The following is a 22,824-nucleotide window of genomic DNA, read 5'->3' as shown; positions in this document are numbered from 1 at the left end:
TTACTAAAAGCAGATTTTTCTGTTTCATATTTTTTCATTTTGGTGAAAAATATTCAATGTTTATAATTTAAGATAACAGTTTACTTTTATTAGGGGAAAATGAGATCATTAGCTAGTGAGATATACTGATAGGTGCCATGCATTCAAACCTATCTATATCAACATATAGAAATGTAAATAACACGCACTCTAATGTACATATTTTGGGGTAGATATATGGACATTTACTTTCCTCCTCAACCTTCTCAGTTACTTGAATTTATTCAATGCCAAAGTTCATAGTTCACCTTTTATGTAACAGACACTGGGCTTTATACAGGATATAAAAAGAAGCATATAAAAGCCACAGTCTATAACTGAGGAGATCATAATCAAATGGGAATGATGATCAGTTGCCTAAACAAGAGGCTGTGAGGGCCATCCAGCTGGCAACATCTGTCGCCCCATTGACTGTCAGGGTTGATTTGGCTACGCTATCAGTGAGGAGGACTGTTCATTCAGGACCTTCCCTGCATAGAGATGGACAGTTCATCCATCAAGATATAAAAGTAGCTGCACTCCCCTGCTAGAACCCCCAACCACGCTCTCAAGTCCAAACAATAGTTCCTATAGGGCCTCCCCGGTGGCGCAGCAGTTGACCACTGGGCTGCGAAGCTGCCTATGGCCTCTGCAGCACCGGTTCAATCCCCGGCCGCCAGCAAGGGTCCTGCATGGCGCGCAGACCTCTCCTGCTGCCCGCTGCTTCCCTCAGCATTGTATTTCGTCGTCTGCCTGTTCTGCTCCCCGCTCTGGCTCTGGTGAATTCTCTCACCCTTTGCACTTCTGACTGTACCCAGTGCTTGTATAAATAAATAAATAAATATTAAAAAAAAAATAGTTCCTATAAACTTCTCAATGGCTTGACTATCCACTTACATATATTTTCACATTTAGTTCACAGCACACCTGAAAGGTAAGTATTGTTCACTTTAAACATAAGGAAATAGAGGCTTTACTTTCCTAATTATTATGGCGAGTATGTGTATTGCCCATAGAGAACTGATTATATGCAAAAAAATAAATACTGAGTGAATATCAAAAGTCTACACGATTTTGGAAGAGAAAAAAATAAGCCCTTACTGACGTGGCCAGGACAGCATAATCTTCCAGCTTCACCAGGAACATTGCTGCTCACGCTCCAGGCCTAGAGTTCACTCTTCTCTCGGCCCTTCCCTTTCCCTATCTATCACTCCAAATGGGACAGTCACAGAGTGCAATATCAATTTCACCACATTTGGATTTGATGTTTCAAAACTTGAGTTCAGATCTTTGGTTCACTCAACAATTGCAATTCCACTTTGAACACCTGAGGTTTCATTATTCTTCCTATTTTTTTTTCCCAAATCAGTGTCACTGCCACAGTCAAAGTCATCCTACCGAAGCTCGAGGGAGTAAAACAATTTAGGGTGAACTTAGTTTGCTGATGGATGACCCTTTTTTTAAACTGTCTAGGATGGGAGGTGTGACACTAAGTACCAACTGCCTACATAATTCCCATCCCCCCCTCCTCTGTTTTCAAGAACTTCCTCACTAGCAGTTCAGAGAGCTAAAAGACTTATAATTCCCACTCCCTTGCAACTGTAAGTGACATGGTTCTAGATATAAAATATAACCTGTAGTCTAGTGTAAAAAAGGTGAACTAGGATTTTATTTTCAAACATATTATTATATTACACCATTATATTCATGACCATTGCAATTGTCATATATTTATGCTAATTAAGTTGCCATCTGTATTTATTTTCTATTGTGATGGAATAAATTACCATGCACTTAGTGGTTTAGAAAACACAATGGTGTGATTCACACTATCCAAGGGTCAGAAGTCTGTACACAACTTGGCTGGGTCATGTCTCAGGGTTTTACCAGGTTGAAGTGACAGTATTAGCCAAGACAGCCTGAGACTGGGGGTTGTCTGCCAAGTTCACTAGTATTTGGCAGGATATATAGTTCCTTGCAGCTGTAAGATGGAAGGCCCCCTTCTCTTGTTGTCCATCTTTTAGGGTTCACTGTAGCTGAGAGGCCATCCTCAGGTCCTTGATAGGTAGTTCTTTCCATAGGCAATCCACAACATGACTATTTACTTCTTGAAAGCCAACCAGGGAGGGTCTCCCTTGCTGCTTCTGGTTCTGTCCTATAGACCCTTTTGAAGGGCTTGCCTGATTAGGTCAGACCCACTCAAATGATCTCTTTTACGATAAATTTAAAGTGAACTGACTAGTAACCTTACAATAGTAAAATCCCCTCCCCTTTGCCAGATAATGTAACTTGGTCACTGGAGGGACTGTCCCATCCTACTCACATGTCTTGCCCACACCCAGGAGATAGGACTTTCACAAGGTGGGCTCACCAAGGGGTAGGAGTTTTAGGCAGTCTTAGAATTCTGTCCACCATGCTATTTAGTGAGAACCTTCCAGCTAAACACTCTATACATTATCAATTTAATTCCATTTACTTCTGACAACATTCATATGGAGCAGGTATCACTAATCCGTTTTACAATGGGAAAAACAATGTGAATTAGCCATGTGCCCTCAGGCAAACAATTTAAGCACTCTGCTTCAAAGTCACCATTGGAATATAAAAATACTATTATCTTTCTTATGTATTACATGAAGCTATAATAAAGGATAAATGAGAAATCGCTTGGGAAATTATTTTGAAAATTAAAGTAGCATAGATTTACAAGTTTTCTTATAGGCTTGTGAATTATTCTTTTGACTAGAAAAATATATTTACACTTCAAAACTGTTGAAGAGCATGACATAAAAGATTGAAAAGACACAAGATAAGGGGCCTGTGATTAGTGACATTAAGTTACTTAATCTCCCTCTAGACCTTCATTTTCTCATGTTTAATAATAAAATGCAGAAGTTGGAATAGGGGATAGCTAATATCCATTTCAGTACTAAAAGTATTCTAGAACTATGGTATGTTTTATATCTGCAATTGGATTTTAAAACCTGAATGTAGGGGAAATGCTATTGTTTTAGCTGCAACACTATAGTACCGAGAAGAACACAGGGAAAATGCTCCCACAGGCCATTCTTAATGATTCTTGGGGAACATTAAATTATAATAATGTGCCTCAACCCTTGGATCCCCTTGCCATCAATAAAACAGACTCTCTTTGTAAGGTATTAAAAAAAATAATAGCAGTCATGCTTTATCCAGACATAGAGAAATCCCAGTTAATTAACTACTGAGTCATTTCTCCAGGGAGCAAATATTCCAGTTGTTTCTGTACATCACTGTCAAATACTTAAGTCAATAAGGGAGTCTATGTATATATTACTGGCTACCATCTTGGGTGAGTCAAAGAGAATATGAAATTTAAAAAGGAATAAATTTTTCCCCTAATTAATATTCCAGAGAGAAGAATTAACTCACAGTCCCTCAGTCTGTTTATATCATGTGAGAAAAATGAAAAGCAAGGACATAAATACATATCAAGATCCATATAGAGAAACATCTCTGGCGAGGCAGCTGACTTGCTGAAATCATTCACAAGGGCCCATCAATCTATCATGGTACAGTGGAGATAAAAGGAAAAAAAAAAAAATCCAGTCGGCAATGCAAAGAAAAAGCACAAACGACATAAACAAAAGCATCATTAAATAAGAAGTGGATCACAGCTCTGGGTAAGTGTGGTAGATTGAAGACGGGTGAGTTTTTCTTTTTTCCTAAGGATCCCCTTGCCAATTTGCTGGCCATGCTCATTCAATTCATGGCATTTAATAGGTACTGCATTTTAAAGTGGAGAGTCAAGCTGCAACCATTAGAAAACTCAAGGCTTCCAAGTGAGAAGGGAGAAATGCAAATTGCTCTATTTTTACCAAAAGGTATTTCAAAATATAGATAGAACATTAGAAATCTTTAACATAAGGCGATACTATTTATCTCAAGTGGCGCTTGTTCTATGCTAAGCAAGAGAAGTCAATACCTTTTTGGGATGAAACAAACCTTCCTAAATTACCTGGCAAAAAGCATGTTTCAACACCTAAGTAAACCCCAGAGCCTTTGATGTGTTCATTCCTTTCACAAAGTGAAGCAGAGTGCTTCCAAAATTGAATCTACTTACTCTGATCCAACAGTTTTTGCACCTATAGCATACTATATATAGAAAGGAAAGCAGAAATGAACAAAAATCTCAGCCCAGGATTATAAAGAGATTTTATCACTTGGGCTACTTCTGATCAGCTCATGCTGGCTGCCTACTTGTCTGGGTATCCTGAGACCTTACTGACCTCAATGAAAAAAAGTAGTGTGATTAATTAGCATTGTCTGAAATGAAGAGGGAGTTGGACTTGGAGGGGTAAGGGGATGATAGCACCTGTCCCACAATTAAATAAAAATTCAAAAGATTTCTGGATTTTTTTTTTTTTTTTGATTACTGGATTCTTCAGTAGTTTTCAAAACCTTCTAAGAATTTTGTAAGAAAAGCCCAGCTATCATCCCGGGAATGCACATTATTTTTGATAATACTTGAATTGGTAGTAATGAGCCTTCAACACTCGTCAAATAGAATGGGATTTTCACAGCATATATTTCTCCTTTAGAAATTAATCTAAGAAGTCCCAGGAGTCATTCCTTTGTGGAAATCATCCTAAAGATGGAAGACTTTTCTCTCTTTCATACATTGAACCAAGATTCTATTTTCAAAAAATTATTTTTCATTACATGTGAGTCTTACCTGCTCAAAAGCATGAGGCACGAGAAAGGTGCAGCACAAGCCAAAGATTTAGAGCAAGCAGATGCAGTATTAGTAATAGGACAGAGGATGAGAACGCATCTGAGGGAGAATCAGGAAGTGGAGTTTCTGGTCTGCCTGCTCTTGGAGTGATTTGGAAAGTCAACTAACTGGTGGAACTTCTTAATGCCTTTGTGTCTGTCACCACTGGGGCTATCAGCTTATATATGTAATTAAGATGCATAATGTGTCCACCAGATCAGAAATAGATTTTAGCCTTGCATTAGAAAGTGTCTGTAATTCTGATGCTTCCTACCCAGATACCTAATCTTCTCACTTCTTCACTATTAGCAGGTTAATGTCCTCACTGCCTCTTCCACCTGCCATGGTCATTCATTCCTAACTCTGACCAAACCTGTTTCTCAAGCTCAACTGCGTCCTCAGTGGCCAGCACCTCCACTGACAAGGTAGACTGGCAAGGCCATGTTAAAGACCACCTTCCCTGATAGATTTTTTCTTCTCTGATCACCCAAAGCACAGCATCATCTTTGATGAATGTTAACCTGCTGAGGAGAATTGATACATCCCCCTTTCCTATCTCTACAGTACAAGGAAGTCATTTCTAAACAAAAAAAATATACACTGACTACCAGAGAATGTGAACCCCCAGCTCCTGCAGCACTCACAGGGCCTGGCCTGTTCCCATTTCCATCAGCCACAGGATATGTACTGCAAATGCTGTTTGTTATTCAGGATTTATATCATGATTACAAAGAGGGGCAAAGCAATATGTGGTCAAAATGGCATTAGGAACACAGAAAACTAGCTTCTACTCTCACTAAATATCTAATAAAATATTCAAAAAGCAAGAAACATAAATTCACACTGGTACTCAAGTGTGGTACTCGTGCATAAACCAGGCCCTGAGGAAGTTATGCTTGATCATACAGATGAAACTAAACTGAAAGATAGTTCTGAGGTTGAACACATGACCCAACATCCATTCTCCATTTGAAAGAGAGAGAAGAGAGTTCTGAGAAAGTAAGCAGGAAAAGGTCTTGCTAACACCCTTCTGACGTCACCTGAATCAGGGAATCAGAGGCAAGAGGGCTGGGGTAGGGGCAGGCCACAAGGCTGGCAGACAACATAACATCTGGATTTGCACATCTGTGGACTGGTAGTATTTGGCCATTCTCACCATCTTGGAAGCAGCAGGCTTATTCGATTAACTCATGGGGAGGAATACTGGTGCATAAAGAGTGCAAAAGAGAAAACCACTGTCTCAAGTATACCATTTTTAACTAGGTAGGCCCATGATGTTGCTTCCTTATATTAACTTCAGGAATCCATCAATAAGACATTTTTCTATCTGAACTGGTAGACTTCAAGATAGGTCACTAAAACTATTCAAAGGAAATTCCAAAGGAAAAAAGAAAGCGAAAATAAAAAGAACATAGCATCCAGAAGATAGAACAATACTGAATCATCCAACATATATGTAATCATCCAAGAAGAAAATAAAAACTGAACAGGGCAGGAGACATATCTGAAGAGATAATGGCTAAGTATTTGGAAAGCTCAATAAAAAAAAAAAACCTTTTAGGGAACCTTACATAAAATAAAAAATGGACATGATACATGATACACCAAGTTACATCACTGTTAAAATCCTGAGAACCAAAGACAAAGAGAAAATTGTGAAGGTAGCCAAAGAAAATAGGAACATTACCAGTAGAGGAACAAATACTGGGAAAATAGCAGGTTTTGATCAGAAATCACACAATCCAAAAGAAACGGGAACAACATATTTAAAGTGTTGAAAGAGCGGGACTCGCCGGCAGCACTGTGAAGCTGTCCACAGCCTCCGCAATGTCTGTTCTATTCCTAGCCAGCCAGGGAGAAACCCACATGGCATGGTACACCTCTCCAGCCTTGCCCGCTGCTCCCCTCAGCAGTGTTTTTGTTCCGTCTGCCTGTTCTGTGCCCTGCTCTGTCTCTGGTGAATTCTTTCACCCTCCCACACCTCTGGCCTGTACCCCAGTTCTTGTATAAATAAATAAATCTTTAAAAAAAAATAAAGTATTGAAAGAAGGAAAAATGAAAAAATGAACACATCAATCCAGATTTCTATCCCAGTGAATATATTTTCAAAAAATGATGGCACAATAAAGAATGTCTCAGACAGAAGCTGAAAATATTCACTAGATTTGTTAAAGGAAGCTCTTCAGATCAGTGGAGTATGACGCCAAACCAAATGGAAACAAGGACCCACACAAAGCTTTCTTCCCTTATAAATATAACTGGTATTCAGATCACATACAAAATAGTATTCACAACGGAGCAGGCATATGTAACAGTTACATTTCTTTTCTGATCCAACATATTGTTTTCTTAAACCTTGTTTTCCATCATCCCTTGTTGCCAGCCTAGGTTTCAACTTTATCCACTTGAATAAGCCCATCAGATTTCTAGATTCTGAAATTGTGTTGCTGTCATATCCTCTCTCTGTCCATATTATGCATAAATTTTATTCCTTTACCATCTTTGCATGGTATTTCAGATGGAACTGAAGGCAAACACAGAGGTTTATCATGGACGACCATGATAAACAGTGTCATCAACTGACCTTTCAAACAGATCTGGGGGGTGAGGGGGATGTTAAGCCAGTGGGTTTCATACTTCTTGGCATATCAGATGCCTTAACATGACTCCTAACATCTGCCAAGCCCGGCCGGCCAGGGAGAAACCCACATGGCAAGGCAGACCTCAGCTGCTTCACCCGCTGCTCCCCTCAACAGTGTTTTCCGTCCGTCTGCCTGTTCTGTTCCCCACTCTGTCCCACTGGATCCTGCCGCTCCTGTTTCTGCTCAAATCCTGTTTCTCTTATAATCAGAGAGAACATTTCTCACTAAAATAATTTCTTGATTGAATAAATACGAGAAGAAGGGGAAGGTCCTTGGCCTCACACCTACCTTCACCGCACTGAAGCAGAACACATGGAGCAAGGCAGCTGCTGCAGCACTCCGGGCCACACTGTAGACGGCTGATGTCAACCCAGAAACAGCTGGAACGAAAACGTGAACAATTGCTTTGTAGATCTCAAGTCTCCCAATCAATAAATGTAAGTAAGTAAAGAGAAGGTTTTAGGCTTCCTACTCAAATGTCTGCTGAAGGAGCAAAAACTAACTATGCAATCAGCCAAAAGCACTGGGTGACTTTTAGTCCAGGAAGAGACTGACAGTTGGGTTAAAAACTCGGGAAGAATGCATATAGGAGGAGCCTTGACAACATTCTTAGAAAACCGTGTGAACCTGTCAGGTTGGAGGTAATAAAGACCTTGTTGCTTACAGTTGGAAGTTGCTAGTCCAAGAAAATATCACTGAAACAGATTTCAACAGAAGGAAGAGGAGAGACAGTGAGGGAGATGATGCAGGAGAGGGAGTGAAAGAGAGGGGGAGAAAATGGGAAAGACAGAAAGAGGACAGATTAAAAGATCAATAGATAAAAAGGAAGAACAAGTGCTAGAGTGTGTGTGTGTGTGTGTGTGTGTGTAATGTGGTGATAACATAATAATCAATTGCTCTACTCTCTGCTTTATGTATATGATTTCATTTAACTTTTATAGTTATTTTATGAGATCAGAGTGTTTATTTCCATTTAGAGAAGAGTAAGCTTTAAAACGAAGCAATCTACATAAGCACTAGGTAATGCTCCACCTGAATCGTAAGTGTCACACCAAACAAAGGTCATAGTGATGTTTAGGGATACATATCTGTACAGACACACACACACAATACTTACGGACAATGTCCAATTCACAAACTCACTTTTATACACCTACGTTGACACATACTCCAGGACAGGTACCCACACGCTATGTCCACTCACAGAACTCATACACATCCACACAACAGATCATTTTTGTAAAGATGAGTTAGAATGTTCCCAAAGCTATTCCAATGTTCAGAGAATTCTACACAACCCTGTTTTTTGTCTGTGTCTTTACCATTAACTACTAGGTGGTCCACTTTCAGTTTGGCTGGATGAATCTAGTTGTGCCCACCATCAACCTGATGTACCCAAACTGAAGTAGCTTTAAATGCTCCAGATGAAGAGCCCCAACTGCCCAGGCTTTCATTTCAAGACTGAGGCTCCTTAGCCCTTATCTGAAATTTGCAGGAAGAATAGAAAATAAATGACTTACCAGAACCTCCAAAAAACAGCATGTCAATTTGTTCCAAAAGATAAATGCAAAAAGTGTTGATCTGTGGGAAGAGTCCAAGGAGGGAAATTGCAGGGAAGCAATATAAAAATACTGAAAGTGAACAGACAAGATCATTGGTAAGTACATGGAAGGGTTCCTGCTGCAATTCTGCCTCCCTCCCCTCCAGCCACCCCATCCTGCAACCCTGGAGGTAATACTCGGGCCCTCTCACCCACTGGGAGGAGAGTCTGGAGGCTGAGCTGAAAACATGCCTGTGGAAAGGCCGAGGAGCTACTGCTAAGGAAGAGGCCCAGGTGAAAGGAATGCAGACAGGCCCAGGACTGAGCAGAGACACACACACCCCCCCACCCCCCCCCCACCCCCCCCCCCCCCCCGGGTGGGGAGTGAGAAGGAAGGCTGGTCTTCAGTTTGCACAAGCACTGTGGAGCTTGGGGAGGTGGGGGAGGGTGAGGATGGGAGGAAAAGGTTTAGGAAACCCACAGGAACACACAAAACCCAAGGATACTTATCAGGGGATCTCTTCCTGCATGAGAGGGAGGCATAAAAATTGGAGCCAAGGAGCTCCTCCTGACTTTGCATTTCTGTGACCTCCAGCAAAAATGAATTGCTAAAAGTCTACTACATTCTAACCACCATTGGAGATCCACAGCTCAGTCAGAACTCCGGACTCCAGGAGAACGGGGAGAGTGAGTGGTGGCTAACTTAGAAACTCCACATGCTGAGATGGTGCCTGGTTCCAGGTGGACGGGCTCGCCGGGGACATAAAGGTGGCCCTGCCTGAGGAGAGGAAGAGGGTGCTGCCTCTCCAAACCATAACAATGCAACTGGACAGAAGAGCCATTAGCTGTAATTCAGTGTTTCACAGAGCTCATTTGTTAAAGGAAATAAAACACAGGAGAGCTGTATTTTACAGCAACTTCTCTATCATTCTCTCTTTCTCCTTTCTATTTAAATTAGGTTTCACGAAAATACAGAAATTTCCACTACAGTGCTATAGCACATCTGTCTTCTTTCTGCCTCAGTTTATTGGGTAGAAAGTCAATGAAGTTTAATACTGGCAAACTTTCATAAAACTAAGGAAATTTGATTTAATAAAACTAAGGAAAATTGATCCAATATGCCTAGACATGAAATTATGTCCTAACACAAACTACAATGAATCGTAGAAGTAGGGATGATAGCGGACAGTGTTTCACCCATTTCTGAGAAATTGGAAATGCAACCTTTCCATAGTGAAATTGTAGGAATGAGAGTAATTGCCCAGCCCTTTTTCTTGCTAGTAGTAAATTAAAAATAAGTATGGGACAAACCCCTCTATGGCAATACAAGGAAAGCATGTCAACCCTTTACAAAAGTACAATTTTATGTAATGAACATGACTATAATCAACAGGCCTTTGCTTGGAATTTGAATTATATTTTGAATTACATGATGATTTTATTATAATCTTTTTTCCCTGTGGCAAGATCTAACTACCCTGTAAAAACCTAGAGCATCTGTGAAGAACACATTTCCCAAAGTAGGCAGTCAGAAACAGACACTGATCTGTAAGACAGGACTGCATAAGATGCAATTTCTTTCTTTTTTTTTCCAGCTTTTGTGAATGGAACTCAGAGACATGAAAGGCAAGATATAAGAAATCCATATGTGCCCCTCACCCTACCCTGTAACACATAGACATTTAATTATAGAACACAGAGTTATGGATTGAAATTTTAATCCGTAGAATTTCAAGCAAACTGAGTAGTTCTCTTAACTTCAGGATTCAAAACTCAGATAGGAAGATCATTTGCTACTTGATATTTCACATGGGCAGGATAGGGGCAGAGAGAAGATGCAGCCAGATTTTATTCACTCACTGTCTCAAATGCTGTGTGTGTGACAACACTAAACTGAGTATGAAGAACTACAGAAAAAGTCTGGGTGTGAAATCATGTTGAATACAGCCCAAGATTGGAAGTTGTTTGGCAAAACGGAGGTGGGAACTATTCGCTGTAAGATGTACATTAGGCAATGGAACCAAAACTAATGAAGCAGAAAGAACTGGAACACAAAGAAGGATGACATGAGGGAAATAAGTGGTAGGAGACACCTGAAAGTCCTCACTGAAGATGTTCTGGTCCTGGGGCAGAATTAGAACTTAATGAGCAGCAGACAAGGCAGCCCAGGATGGAGATCTTCTCTAGAATGAGTTAGGAAATCTAACTCATTTCAAAGACAAGAGGAGGAAATCTCTGGTCTTTGAATCCAGAGCCAGGGGTGTGAATAAGGGCAAGGTGGATCTCATCTGTCAAGCTGCAGTTCATGTGAATGAAAAAGCAGCCAAATCTGTTGCCTTCATAGGAGATTTGGAAAATCACACTTGAGCTTGCTGGATTTTGTCCTTTTTCCCAAAAGTAAAAAATAAGACAATTCCTGTGGTTGTTGGCAATTTCTCCTGTGAGCAAAAGCTTTTTTCTTAGTATACTACTGAGGGGCTCCATAATTTTCTCTTACTTTTTATTACTCCTCCTTTTCCCTCATAATTATCATAAGTGCAAAAACTTCCGGTACAGTTCCATTTCTTTTCAAGAAAATTTTAGAAATGAAAATACTGTAATGTGCTTAATTCTACAGTTAAAGGTGAATAATACTGTTTATTACTGTGAATAATTAAAATGACAAGGAAATAGAACTAAAACCTATGGAGTTGATGTGAATGGATACATTTTGGGTCTCCAACTCACCATATCTGTGCACTAACACACCCAATGATAACTACTGAGGCCAGGAAACAAGTGTTTACACAGACATGGAAATGTAAGGTCTCAGTGTGCAAATAAGAACAGGTACATTCCAGTAACAGGTTATAAAACCTATCCTTATCTTTAAGAGTTATATTATTGTAGCTGGACTGTAGATACACGGTGATGAATCTATGCACAAAAGAAAACATCAAGTCCTCCAATCCAAAAAGGGCCGTAGAGGCTATTTGATAAAGAACCCAGAATCCTGCAGCCCAGGACTTTTGTCTTGTCCTCACTTTCCACATCAGCAAGCTCCTCGCTTCACTAGCCAACCCACACTACTAACTTAAATGATTGCACAGGTCTGTCTTGCAGTGAGTTCTAATCCACCTAACTATCTGCTGGGGCTGGATAGTATAACTGCAGCAACAGAGAACAAAATCCCTGACAGCCTTGTCATGATGGGAGATGTGGAGGGCACTTCTGGCACCCATGTGTTGCTGCTCTGAATTGGACTTGCCCATGCCTTGGCCCCATCCGCAGACCCAGGGCAGTTCACATGGTTACCTTCCTTGGGACACACTCTGGCTTTGCACCTACTGATTTTAAAACATGGTACTAAGAACAGACATCCTCTTGGCCTTCTCATCTACAGGATCATTGCAAAGCCAGTCTCACTCATAGGCTGCTGCTGAAGTCACCCAAAAAGAAAGTAATAAAAACTCTAACCCAGAAGTCACCAATCTCTGATGGACCACAGGGATGGGGACTGACTAAGGGGTTGTTTTTTTAACCTTACTCCTGGAAATAAAATTTTCCTGATAATGAAAGAGAAATGCCCAGAGAGATATTCTGATTATATATGAGGGATCATAAAAGCAAAAAAAAATTGTCCTGAGTGTCTCCATTGCCTGAATTCATCCCCAGCCAGCAAAATAGCAACCAGCCCCTGTCACTAATTTTGCCTTTTTTCTTCTTGTGTCAATTTCAGTCTTCATATTTCTTGCCTCTTCTACTGTTCTATTATCTGATGTGCTCGTCTTGCTTTTAAGGTGCTCCTGTCCTATAACAAGGAAGTTCTCCCTCTTTCCAACCCACCTGGTTTACACCGGAGTCACGTCCCACGGATGTCTTAAGCATTCAGTTCCCTCTGCCCTGGGAGGCAGGAGGAAGCAGGCTCCTCTGCTGAAAGCAACAGACCATGGTTCTCCCTTGTCCCTTTCCTACGCCCCTTCTTTTATACCTCCACCCCCTCGAACAGGTTGATGGTGCTGAGAAGAAGCCAGGAGTGGCAGAGGTAGCACAAACAGCACCAACAAGGCACGGTTGTAGTAAACATTCATGTTCTCCAGCACTACTGGAGATGAGCCACCTCCACTCCATCCACAGTGAGACACAACAGCGCCTCCCCCATGAGATGGTAAATGACCTCCCATGTCCTTAGTTCTTGTCTCTCGCTCTCCTTTCCCTTAACTGCTCCTTGCTGAATGGTTTAAACATCAAAAGATGTTGAAGTCCTAAACCCCCAGGATCTATAAATGTGACCTTTATGAAAACAGGGTCTTCACAAATGACCAAGTGAAGATTGAGATCAATTAGGACAGGCCCCAACCTAAAGTGGCTGGTGTCCCTCCAGAAAGGGGAGTTCAGACACAGAGACAGGTAGGCACAGAGGGCAGGGGATGTGATGACACAGAGAGAGGATGGACATCTTGAGGCCCAGGAGGGGCCTGCAATGGACCTTTCCTAGAGCCATCAGAGATTTAAGATTCCTGGTGCCTCCAAAGCCATGAGACAATCAATTTCTGCTATTCCCAGCCATTTGTTTGTGGTCCTTTGTTAGGGCAGCCAGGGGAAACTAATGCACTTTTTTCTTCCTCATAACCTTTTGTTTTCTCCTAATATTTTTTTTTTTTCTTTTTCCCTCTCAACCTGAAAATGACAGCAGCTATATACCACTTAGATCCCTTGGTAGCTAGGGGACAGATGGTGAAGGGGTTGTGCAAAGAATAGATGGCTTTGAATTGCCCTTGTTTTTTCTCATAAAATTAGAAAAATAGTATAACCCTCTATCACCTTCCTCTTTCCCAATTGCACTAAATCTGTACCATGATCTTTTCCTTCTCAGTGCAAATTAGTATGTTTAACACACTCTTTCCATAGGGACTGCTATTGTTCTATTTTTCCTTTTTTCTTTACCCCAGAAGTCATTTAGTGGAGGCTTGATGGATTATTTATCGCTATTTTTACTTGTCACTGTTGACAAGCAGACAAAAATATGTATTCAGGAGAAGGTTTAATGAGGGAAAAGGAATTCCAGTGAGAAAAGATAAGAAGTGCCATTTTCCCTGCCCCATCTTCACTCCTCATGGAATTGATTTAAAGAAAAATAAAATAAGAGTGCACGTAGTCAGTAGCTTAATGTAGAGCAGGGTTACTAAAATAAAATCTGTTTTTGTTTTTTTCCCGAGTAAGTATATTAAGATCTTACTTTTTGAGCCTTAACAATATTTCACATTCTGAAGCCATGGTAAGTTTTTGTCCTAAGACAACTATATTTATTCTACAATGTTGACTTTTTGATAGTAGCATATTAAAGAAAAGCAGGAATGAGAAGACACTCATGCACAGAAAAATCAACAAAAACTATCAGGCCCCTATTTATTTCATAGGCTGAGCTGAATGGTCCAAAAATGACTGTTTTCCCTGGCTGATGAATAGGAAGTATTTCAAAAGTTTATCCTTACATTAATTTCTCTGATACTTAAATTCTATATTCAGTAGTTCATCTGTTACACAAAGGTTTCTTTAATGCCATATACAACAGACCCTATGCTCAGAGCTGGGGATTCAGTGGTAAGAAAGCAGGCAGGAGTTCCACCCTGCCCTGACTTAGCAATGAGCTAGCTAGGGAGGCAGACATTAATCCAGTATCAAAAATGAAACTGATTACTACAAAATGGGTTCAGTACTATGAAAAGTAATGGGTTGCGAGAGGATAGAAGGTGGTACCAAATCAAGGGAAAATGAGCCATTGTTATAGGCATAGTCAAGGGCATGGGGAAAAGCAGAACAGAGGTCCATGGCAGAGAAAGGAATCACAGGGGTTACAGCTCAAGGTCACAGCTCCAGGCACAAGGAGGGATCACAGGGATTATAGCTCAGGCTACAAATTCCTGAGACCTGTATGAGTGGAAGTCTACCAACACTAACCCATTGTAGAGTAAGGTAAAGAGTATCAGGCTTTTCTGCCCTCCCACCATTAGGATAGATGACAGAACCCTGTGATCCCGAATGCATGCCTGATGGTGGGCACCTGGAAATGGGTGTGGGCATATATAGATGGAATTCACCTGGGCTAAGACTGGGCTTTTAAAGGTGGTATCACAGGGACGCCAGCAGAAGCAGAATCATGAGAGAAGCAGAGAGAACACCAGAGAGCCCAGATAGGGTAAAGACTTGCTGTGGGCTGGGAGGCCTGCCAGCCTCCTGGCCCCCCAGCACCCCTGCCTGCTGTGTACCTGGTAAATCCCAATAAAAGCCTGCAAAAGCCACCAAGGATGCTCTAGGACTCTATCCTCCTTTACCTGGTCTGCTGGATCATAGAAAACCTGCTCAGTGGCCTGTCCTGCCCTTACACCCATGATCCTGATTGTGGAAAAGATGGCCAGGAGTCATGCAGGACCAAGTGTGGGGTGCAGAGCAGGAAAAGCACATGTAGACATAGACAAACGTCTCTTGTACATCTTCTCATATCTTTTAAAGCCCCCTGGTATGAAATCCCCAGGTCCTCCTATACCCCTTAGCTCTGGACTCCAACTGTCTGCAAAGCTCTGGACTGCTGCTTGCAAAAAGAAGACAACAGAAAAGGATGGAATCAGAAGTTTATGCAGCCACAGCCAGAATCTCAGTGCATTCAAGTTCTCCACTGCAGCTGGTCTCAGGCGGATGATAGGTGAGCTAATTAAGAGAAGGTAAACAGTGAAACTGAAAGTTTCGTTTTATGTGTGCCTGATCCAACTGACAGAACTTTAAAGTCATATAAAAAAGGAAGGTGAAAACTGTCAGCCAGGGCAGAAATATTCTTAGGTAAGAGAGCACTGACTGGGAGTGTAATCATAGGAGCTATTTTCATTTCTTTTTTCAACATGCTTCTATTTCCTATTTGAGCTCAGATGTTCTCTGAGACATGGTACCTAAACCTGGAGTATCAAGAAGCTCCTCAAGCCCTCACATGTTGTAATAAGAGGTATATTGAGGACACAGAGTTGGGCTGGTGGTGGGTTGGGTGTAGGTGAAGCAAGCAATTTGCTACCAAGACAGTGGGAAGAGGATGGGGGATGGAAGCAGGAAGGAGTGTCAGGGGTAGGATGTTGTGGGGTAAGTGAGTATGAGGCTTCTCTGCCCTCCCATCATTAGGACTGATGATCCCTGCGGTCCTTTATGCAAGCCTGATGGTGGGAACCTGAAGTTGGGTGTGGGCATACGTAGGTGGGTACCCCTGGGCTGAGACTGGGCCTATAAGGGCAGTGTCATGGGGACGCCAGGAGAATAAATGAGTGAGCACTCATTCTAGTAGAATGAGAAGAAGAGAGGAAAAAAAGCAGAAGAAAGAGAAGCGGAGACCATGAGAGAAGGCCAGAGAGCCCAGGAAGAGTGAAGACTTGCTGGGGGCTGGGAGGCATGCCAGCCTCCCGGCCCCCTGGCACCCCAGCCTGTCCTGTACCTGGTAAACACAAAATAAAAGCCTGAAAAGGCACCAAGGGCTCCAGGACTCTCCTTTACCTGTCTGCATAGGATCACAGAGATCCTGCTCTGTGCCTTTCAGCCACTACAGATGTCTATCAGTTTTCACCTGTAACGAAGGAGCACAGCACAACAAAAACTTACTCTATATTCAGGGGCCCTCCCTCGTCTCATTGAAGAGACTTAGGGAAATACCATGGGAGCTAGAGAAAGGATGCTAGGGGATCTAAGGCTTTGGCAAGATCCTCTTGGGTAGGATTTCTTGTTGCCATGCCACAGAGGCAGGGCAACAAATTCAGTAGCCGTCTTCATCAGCTCACATGGTCAAAGGAATCATAGTCCATCACATGTTAGCGTGTGTTTACATCCCTAAAGGCCATCACAAAATTTCTCAGAACATCACAGTCCAGTCAGGGCAATTTGCTTGGCAGCCTGTTTGCCTAATAACAAAGATAGTGCATACTTGGCATCAGGCACTGCTCTGTATGTTTCAATATATACTAAAGCATGTAAAGTTTGAGACAGCCTCTGAGGTGGAGACTAATTTTGTCCTCACATTACAATTGAATTTTGCTCAAGTTATCACAAGTAAAGAAGCACAGCTAGAATTCAACCAGTCAGTCATCTGGGCTCTGGAGTTGGGCCTTAAGCCCTTACAATATGCACGTCACCTGTGTAAAGGGAGCAACGTGCGCTAGTGAATGGCTGGATGGGCAGCATATGTAGGCCTCCACCTGGACTAAGAACCGGGCTACTCATGGGTCACCATGCAGATGGGGCTGTGGCTGCTGCCCTGACAGCAAAATCACCCCCATCCCGGGAAGTCCCACTGACACCCCATACCAGGCACCACAGCGACTACTTTTCAGATGTTACAGCACTGCAACCTCACGGCCATGGGTATAAAAAACAAAGAGATAAACTCATGCCATTTGCAGGAACATGGATGGGGCTGGAAAGGATCATGCTCAGTGAAATAAGTCAGAAAGAAAAAGAAAAATACTGGATGGTCTCATAGCAGGAATTTAGAAAACTCAAATAAGGGATCAGGAAAAAGACTAATTATAATAAAGTAAAAATCAAAATCAACAGGCAACTATAAACCAGAGACACACTACAGGGAAGGGGGAAGGAAGTAGGATCAAAACAAGGGTGGTGGGAATTTTATGGGACTATAACAAAGATGAAAATGCATACATTGTACAAAAATGAAAAACAATGTAAAAAATACATAAAATTAAAAAAAAGATATTTAATCATCAAAAAAACCCAATTATGTTCTTGGATGTTCTAATGCTCCAACTTGCAGACAGTATTCAGAAGGTATGCAGGCCAAGAGGGTATGCAGGCCATCGCTTCATCCAATTACCAGGTTTCTCTAATTAGGGAATGAGAAGATAAAGGGAAACATATCCTTCCTTCCCTATATTCTTCTCCACAACCCCCAAATTAACTCACCTATTAAGAGGTCCCTAGCTGATTGGAGGGACCCGGGAGAGAAGAGCTTCAGGCCATAGACAACGTAAGTGGGAGGGTACCTGGCTTTGGCCCCTGCATCGAGAAGCAAAATAAGGCCACACAGCACACAAAAATAGACTGGTCTGCTGTATGTTATCATTTGGTTGTGTCCCTAGAAAACAAACACAATTTCTGAATGGTACCTTTATTCTGATTAAATGAAAAAAGCCTCAGAGTCAATAATTTATACCATTTCATACAACTTAGATCATAGAACAATTCCCCACACACACACCTACCATAATTCATGCACACCAAGAGGGGGGAAAAAAAACTAATGATTATTCTGTCAAATCAGAATGAGAATATCAGAAAGAATGCTACACCTCTCAGACTCAACAAGATTTACCTGAAAATTTAATTACCATCCTTGGAGAGAATCTCGATCTACTTTACTGCTTCCCAACAGTGTATTGTTCATTTGCAAGTGCAAAACTAATTTAAACCATTACTTGCTCTTCATGGTCCAACTTGCGCTCCATTATTAATAAGAAATAGAATTATAAATTTTGGGCTTTAATTTCCTCATGTTTTAGGAAGCAAGACAATAGGGCTATAAAGTTATACCTGCAGATATTGCATAAAAGGCCTTCATGTAGCACTGTGAAAAAAATCCAATTTTTAGAACCTGCTATTTATATATACTTTGAGAAGGGTCCAAAATTTAACAGATCTCATCTTAGCTTTTGAAATATTGCAATAAGGAGAAGTAGGGACATTTTCTATTTTTCTCCTTGAATAGATAGAAAAACTAAGGAAAAAATATATTATCAAATTCCCAGGGTAAAAGTCAATGAAGAATTTATATCTCGCCAATCAATACACAATATATAAGGCTCAAAAATCCAACCAAGACATATTAAAGGGAAAGTACTCTTTGCAATTCACCAACTACTTTGAGTATAAAACGTAGATAAAAGTGATACATTTTTGAATGTGGGTTTTTAAATTCACTGCCTCAAACATGTTATATTTAGAAATGCAATTTAAATTGCCACCGCTTCTATAATAGAAATAGTCCTATTCTGAGACCATCTTTTAATAGGAAGGAAAACACAGGTGGTCCATGGGGACTGGTTATGTTTGGCCCTGAGTCCAGACTCAGTCTTGCAGGAATATTTGCACTCTTATGAAATTTCCTTTTGTATCCAACTAGGTCATAGATTAATGGGTATGGGAATACTTCCTCTGCATTAAAGAAAAAACCTGAAAATAAAGTCTAAGTTAAATCTTAATGCATTTCCCATCAAGTGAATAGCAAAAGAAATTGGGTGATAGAGACAGCTACTTAGTATACAAATACATAAGCATATAAGCCATTTTCTCAAAATGATATTTTAAAAAATATATAATTAAGTAGCTACCATTGATTTGCCCTAATTCTTCCTTTTACTAAGAGCTTATTAATAAATTCTCTAGGAATTGAAAGTCTTTGGCCTTGAACAAGTTGGAGGTTTCATCTTGGATATGCCAAGCCCAATGTTATTTATTGGGTATGGGACTACTTCTTTTTTTTTTTTTTTTTTTTTTTTTTTTTATAGAGGCATGTTTTATTTATTTATTTATTTGTTTGTTCATTTGTTTTGTTTATACATGCACTGGGCACAGTCAGAAGCGCGGGAGGGTGAGAGAATTCACCAGAGCCAGAGCGGGGAGCAGAACAGGCAGAAGGACCGAAGTACACTGCTGAGGGGAGCAGCGGGTGGCAGGAGAGGTCTGCGCACCATGTGGGACCCTCCTCCGGTGGCCGGGGAGCAGCCGGGAATCGAACCGGCGCCGCAGAGGCTGCGGGCAGCTTCGCAACCCAGCGCTCTACCGCTGCGCCACCGGGGAGGCCCTGGGACTACTTCTTTGTATTGTAATTTATGAAACAAAAAACTTAAGGCTCTCTTACAAAGATCCTACCCTCTCCATCATGTGTCTGCTTCATCTCACTTCCTCTAAGACGTTCTGAGTCCCCAAACCATCCTAAGCATATCACTAATACATGCCATAGAAGTTACCTTTATTTGCATTGATTCCTAAGAACACCTGCAAACAAAATATCCTGGCTTCCCAATTTTTTTCTATTACATATGAATCAATCATTAAAACCCCCAAGGACTGCTTTTTTCCAACAGGAAAATTTCACTTGTTCCTCCAGGTGAATTTGACTTGAAACACTTGAAACTTAGTATCTGACTATTTCCCATCTGTTTTTTTAATCTTGAAACACATTGGGGAGCACATCTCAGCTGCCGGGCATGTTGGAGGCTGTGTAATAAAAGCTGGTCTTTGTGTGCACTTGGGGCTCCCTCAGCCCACTGCATATACAATCTCACAGTATACACTCTGGTCAAGAGCAGGGAAAGTGGGGTGAGAGCCCCTAAAACCTCCAGGAACTCTGCCTGTGGAGAGCAAGAGGCTGAGGGATGAGGTCATTCTAAAGACCTTCTTACCAAGAGGTCAAATACATCAACTCTGTTGTTGTTAAGAAAAAAATGTTTTTATGTAAGGAAGGTGAGGGTATCTGAGAGAATCTTAAATGGCCCAGGGGCTGGAGTGCAGCTGGGCCTCAGAGGCCCCTGAACCAGGGTCAAGCCACATCCATCCCACCAGCTGGCTGCGCATGCCCACTCCAGATGTCCAGCTTCTTCAATGTACAGGGCAGTCAAGAGCTGCCTCACCACGGAGCCTGCACCCATCCAGCCACATTCAGAGGCCCAGCTACTGCAAGACAGCTAAGCATCCCCAGCCCTTCCCTGCCCCAGGCACTGTTCTACCTACTTTATTTTTTTTTTAAAGATTTATTTTCTTTATTTATGCATACAAGAGCGGGGGGGGAGGCCCTGTTCTACCTACTTTAAATGCATTCCTGTGGCTAATCCTCAGTATACTCTAAGAAGCATATACTACTATTCTCATTTTCCCAAAAGTAAATAGAGCATAACAACTAAGAAATCTGCTCCGGATTTCACAGACAGAAAACAGTGGCTGAGCAAAAGTTCGAACCCTGATCATCTGGAATCTTGGCCCCCAACAAACAGCACCCCAACAACTAGGGAGAGGATTCTATCTGACACTGGATCCTTCTAGGCCCAACAGAACTTTGTTAGATTTTATTAATAACTGTTCTTTAAACATACAATGTGACCACCACTCATGACAAGCAAATACAGAATATGGGAAGCGGCATTCATAAAAGCTCTGGGGCATCGACTTTTATTAAAAGGATTTTAGGGGCTGAAAAGGGCTACTTACCTGGGGAGGTTGTGGAAAAATAACCACATATTCTGCCCAGCCCCTCAGCTTACCAACACGGACTCTACTCTCATCCTTCTAATTAAAGGCTTACTATATGTATAGTTTCTTTTGGTGGTGTAGGTTACTTTACCTAAGCAGCATTTGTTGATGGTTGTTGATGAGTTTTTTTCACTTTAGCTTAAGCAAACCAACATTTTTAACTATACACTTTCAGTGTCCTATGAATGTGGAGCAAAGGGAGAATAGCTGGGGGGAGGGGTGGGGTTGGAGACATCATTTGCTCTATACAAAGCTGAACCCAAGTAAAACCCTGGACAGCAAGTACTCTTTGACTTGTGCATGGTGTGTACCAGCACATCCTGCACATTTTAGAGAAAGCAGTATGGGAGATAAGTAGCAACCAAAGGGTCAAGTAATTCTTAACAGTTGATTATTAAGATGCTACCTCAGTTTAATCACAGTAGAAATCAAAAATTGAAAAGACATCCATGTATTATGCTAAGTGAAGTCAGTCAGGAGGGGAAAGACAAACATCTGGTGATTTCACTCATACGTGAAATATAAAGAACCAAAACAAGCCCTATAAATCTGACTGCAGAATGGAAGCTACCAGTAGGGAATGGTGGGGGTGGGGAGCACAGGGGTGCTTTGAGGTAGGTGCAAAGAGGTGGGAACCTATACCCCTAAATCATATACAGTGTTATAAACCAATTTTTCCTCAATCAAAAATGACAGAGGGCCTCCCCGGTGGTGCAGTGGTTGAGCGCTGGGTTGCGAAGCTGCCTGCAGCCTCTGCAGCACCAGTTCAATCCCTGGTTGCCGGGCAAGGGTCCCACATGGCACGCAGACCTCTCCTGCCACCCACTGCTCCCCTCAGCAGTGAATTTCATCAGTCTGCCTGTTCTGCTTTCCACTCTGGCTCTGGTGAATTTTCTCACCCTCCCACGCCTCTGACTGTACCCAGTGCTTGTATAAATAAATAAATAAATCTTTGGAAAAAAAAAAAAAAAAAAGACATTTAGGGAATTATAAAAAAATAAAAAAAAAAAAAGAATCTGGGCCTCCCCGGTGGCGGAGCGGATTGAATGCAGCACTGTGAAGCTGTCTGCAGCCTCTGCACTGTGGGTTCGATTCCCGACCATCCAGGGAGAGTCCCATATGGTGCAGCAGACCTCTCCTGTTGTGCCAGCTGCTCCCCTCAGCAGTGTATTTCAGTCCTTCTGACTGTTCTGCTCCCCATTCTGTCTCTGATGAATCCTCTCACCCTTCTGCGCCTCTAGCCTGTACCCCAGTTCTTGTATAAAAATAAATAAATCTTAAAAAAATTAAAAAAAATGATAGAATCTAAAAAAATTAAAAAGACATGGGCAAATGAGTTTCCATAAACTTAGTTTCTATTTCCACAGAATGATTTATTTTTAGGTCTAACTTCCTAACTTTCAGATCTGTGAACCTTGACAAATGTGCAGATGCAATTGTCCAACCAAGAGGGCATTGAAATGGATATCAAAGTGTTCCTCAGAGCAATGTTCAGGATACAGCCCACTCTACCAATACCCATTTCACATATTTTCCCACTTCATCAGTCTTCATCAGTGTTTCACTCAATGGAAGTAAAAGACATGAGTCTTCTATGA

The 22,824-nt window shown here is 41.5% G+C and overlaps 1 protein-coding gene across 1 annotated transcript in view; it reads right to left on the bottom strand.

Moving 5' to 3' along the window:
• Positions 1-22,824, bottom strand: part of PCNX2 (pecanex 2) — a 243,488-nt gene that overhangs the window by 148,104 nt on the left and 72,560 nt on the right. The window contains exons 13-15 of the mRNA XM_037510412.2: positions 17,885-18,056; positions 8,934-9,044; positions 7,702-7,793 (exon numbers count right to left, since the gene is read on the bottom strand). Of these exons, the coding sequence (XP_037366309.1) occupies positions 7,702-7,793; positions 8,934-9,044; positions 17,885-18,056 (375 nt within the window). The remainder of the gene's footprint in view (positions 1-7,701; positions 7,794-8,933; positions 9,045-17,884; positions 18,057-22,824) is intronic.

The sequence above is a fragment of the Talpa occidentalis genome, unplaced genomic scaffold (genome assembly GCF_014898055.3).
Source record: "Talpa occidentalis isolate TD23 unplaced genomic scaffold, MPIMG_talOcc4v2.1 talOcc4.14, whole genome shotgun sequence".
NCBI lineage: Eukaryota > Metazoa > Chordata > Mammalia > Eulipotyphla > Talpidae > Talpa > Talpa occidentalis.
Note: the sequence above shows the minus strand (reverse complement) of the source record. Positions and strands in the feature narration are given on the sequence as shown.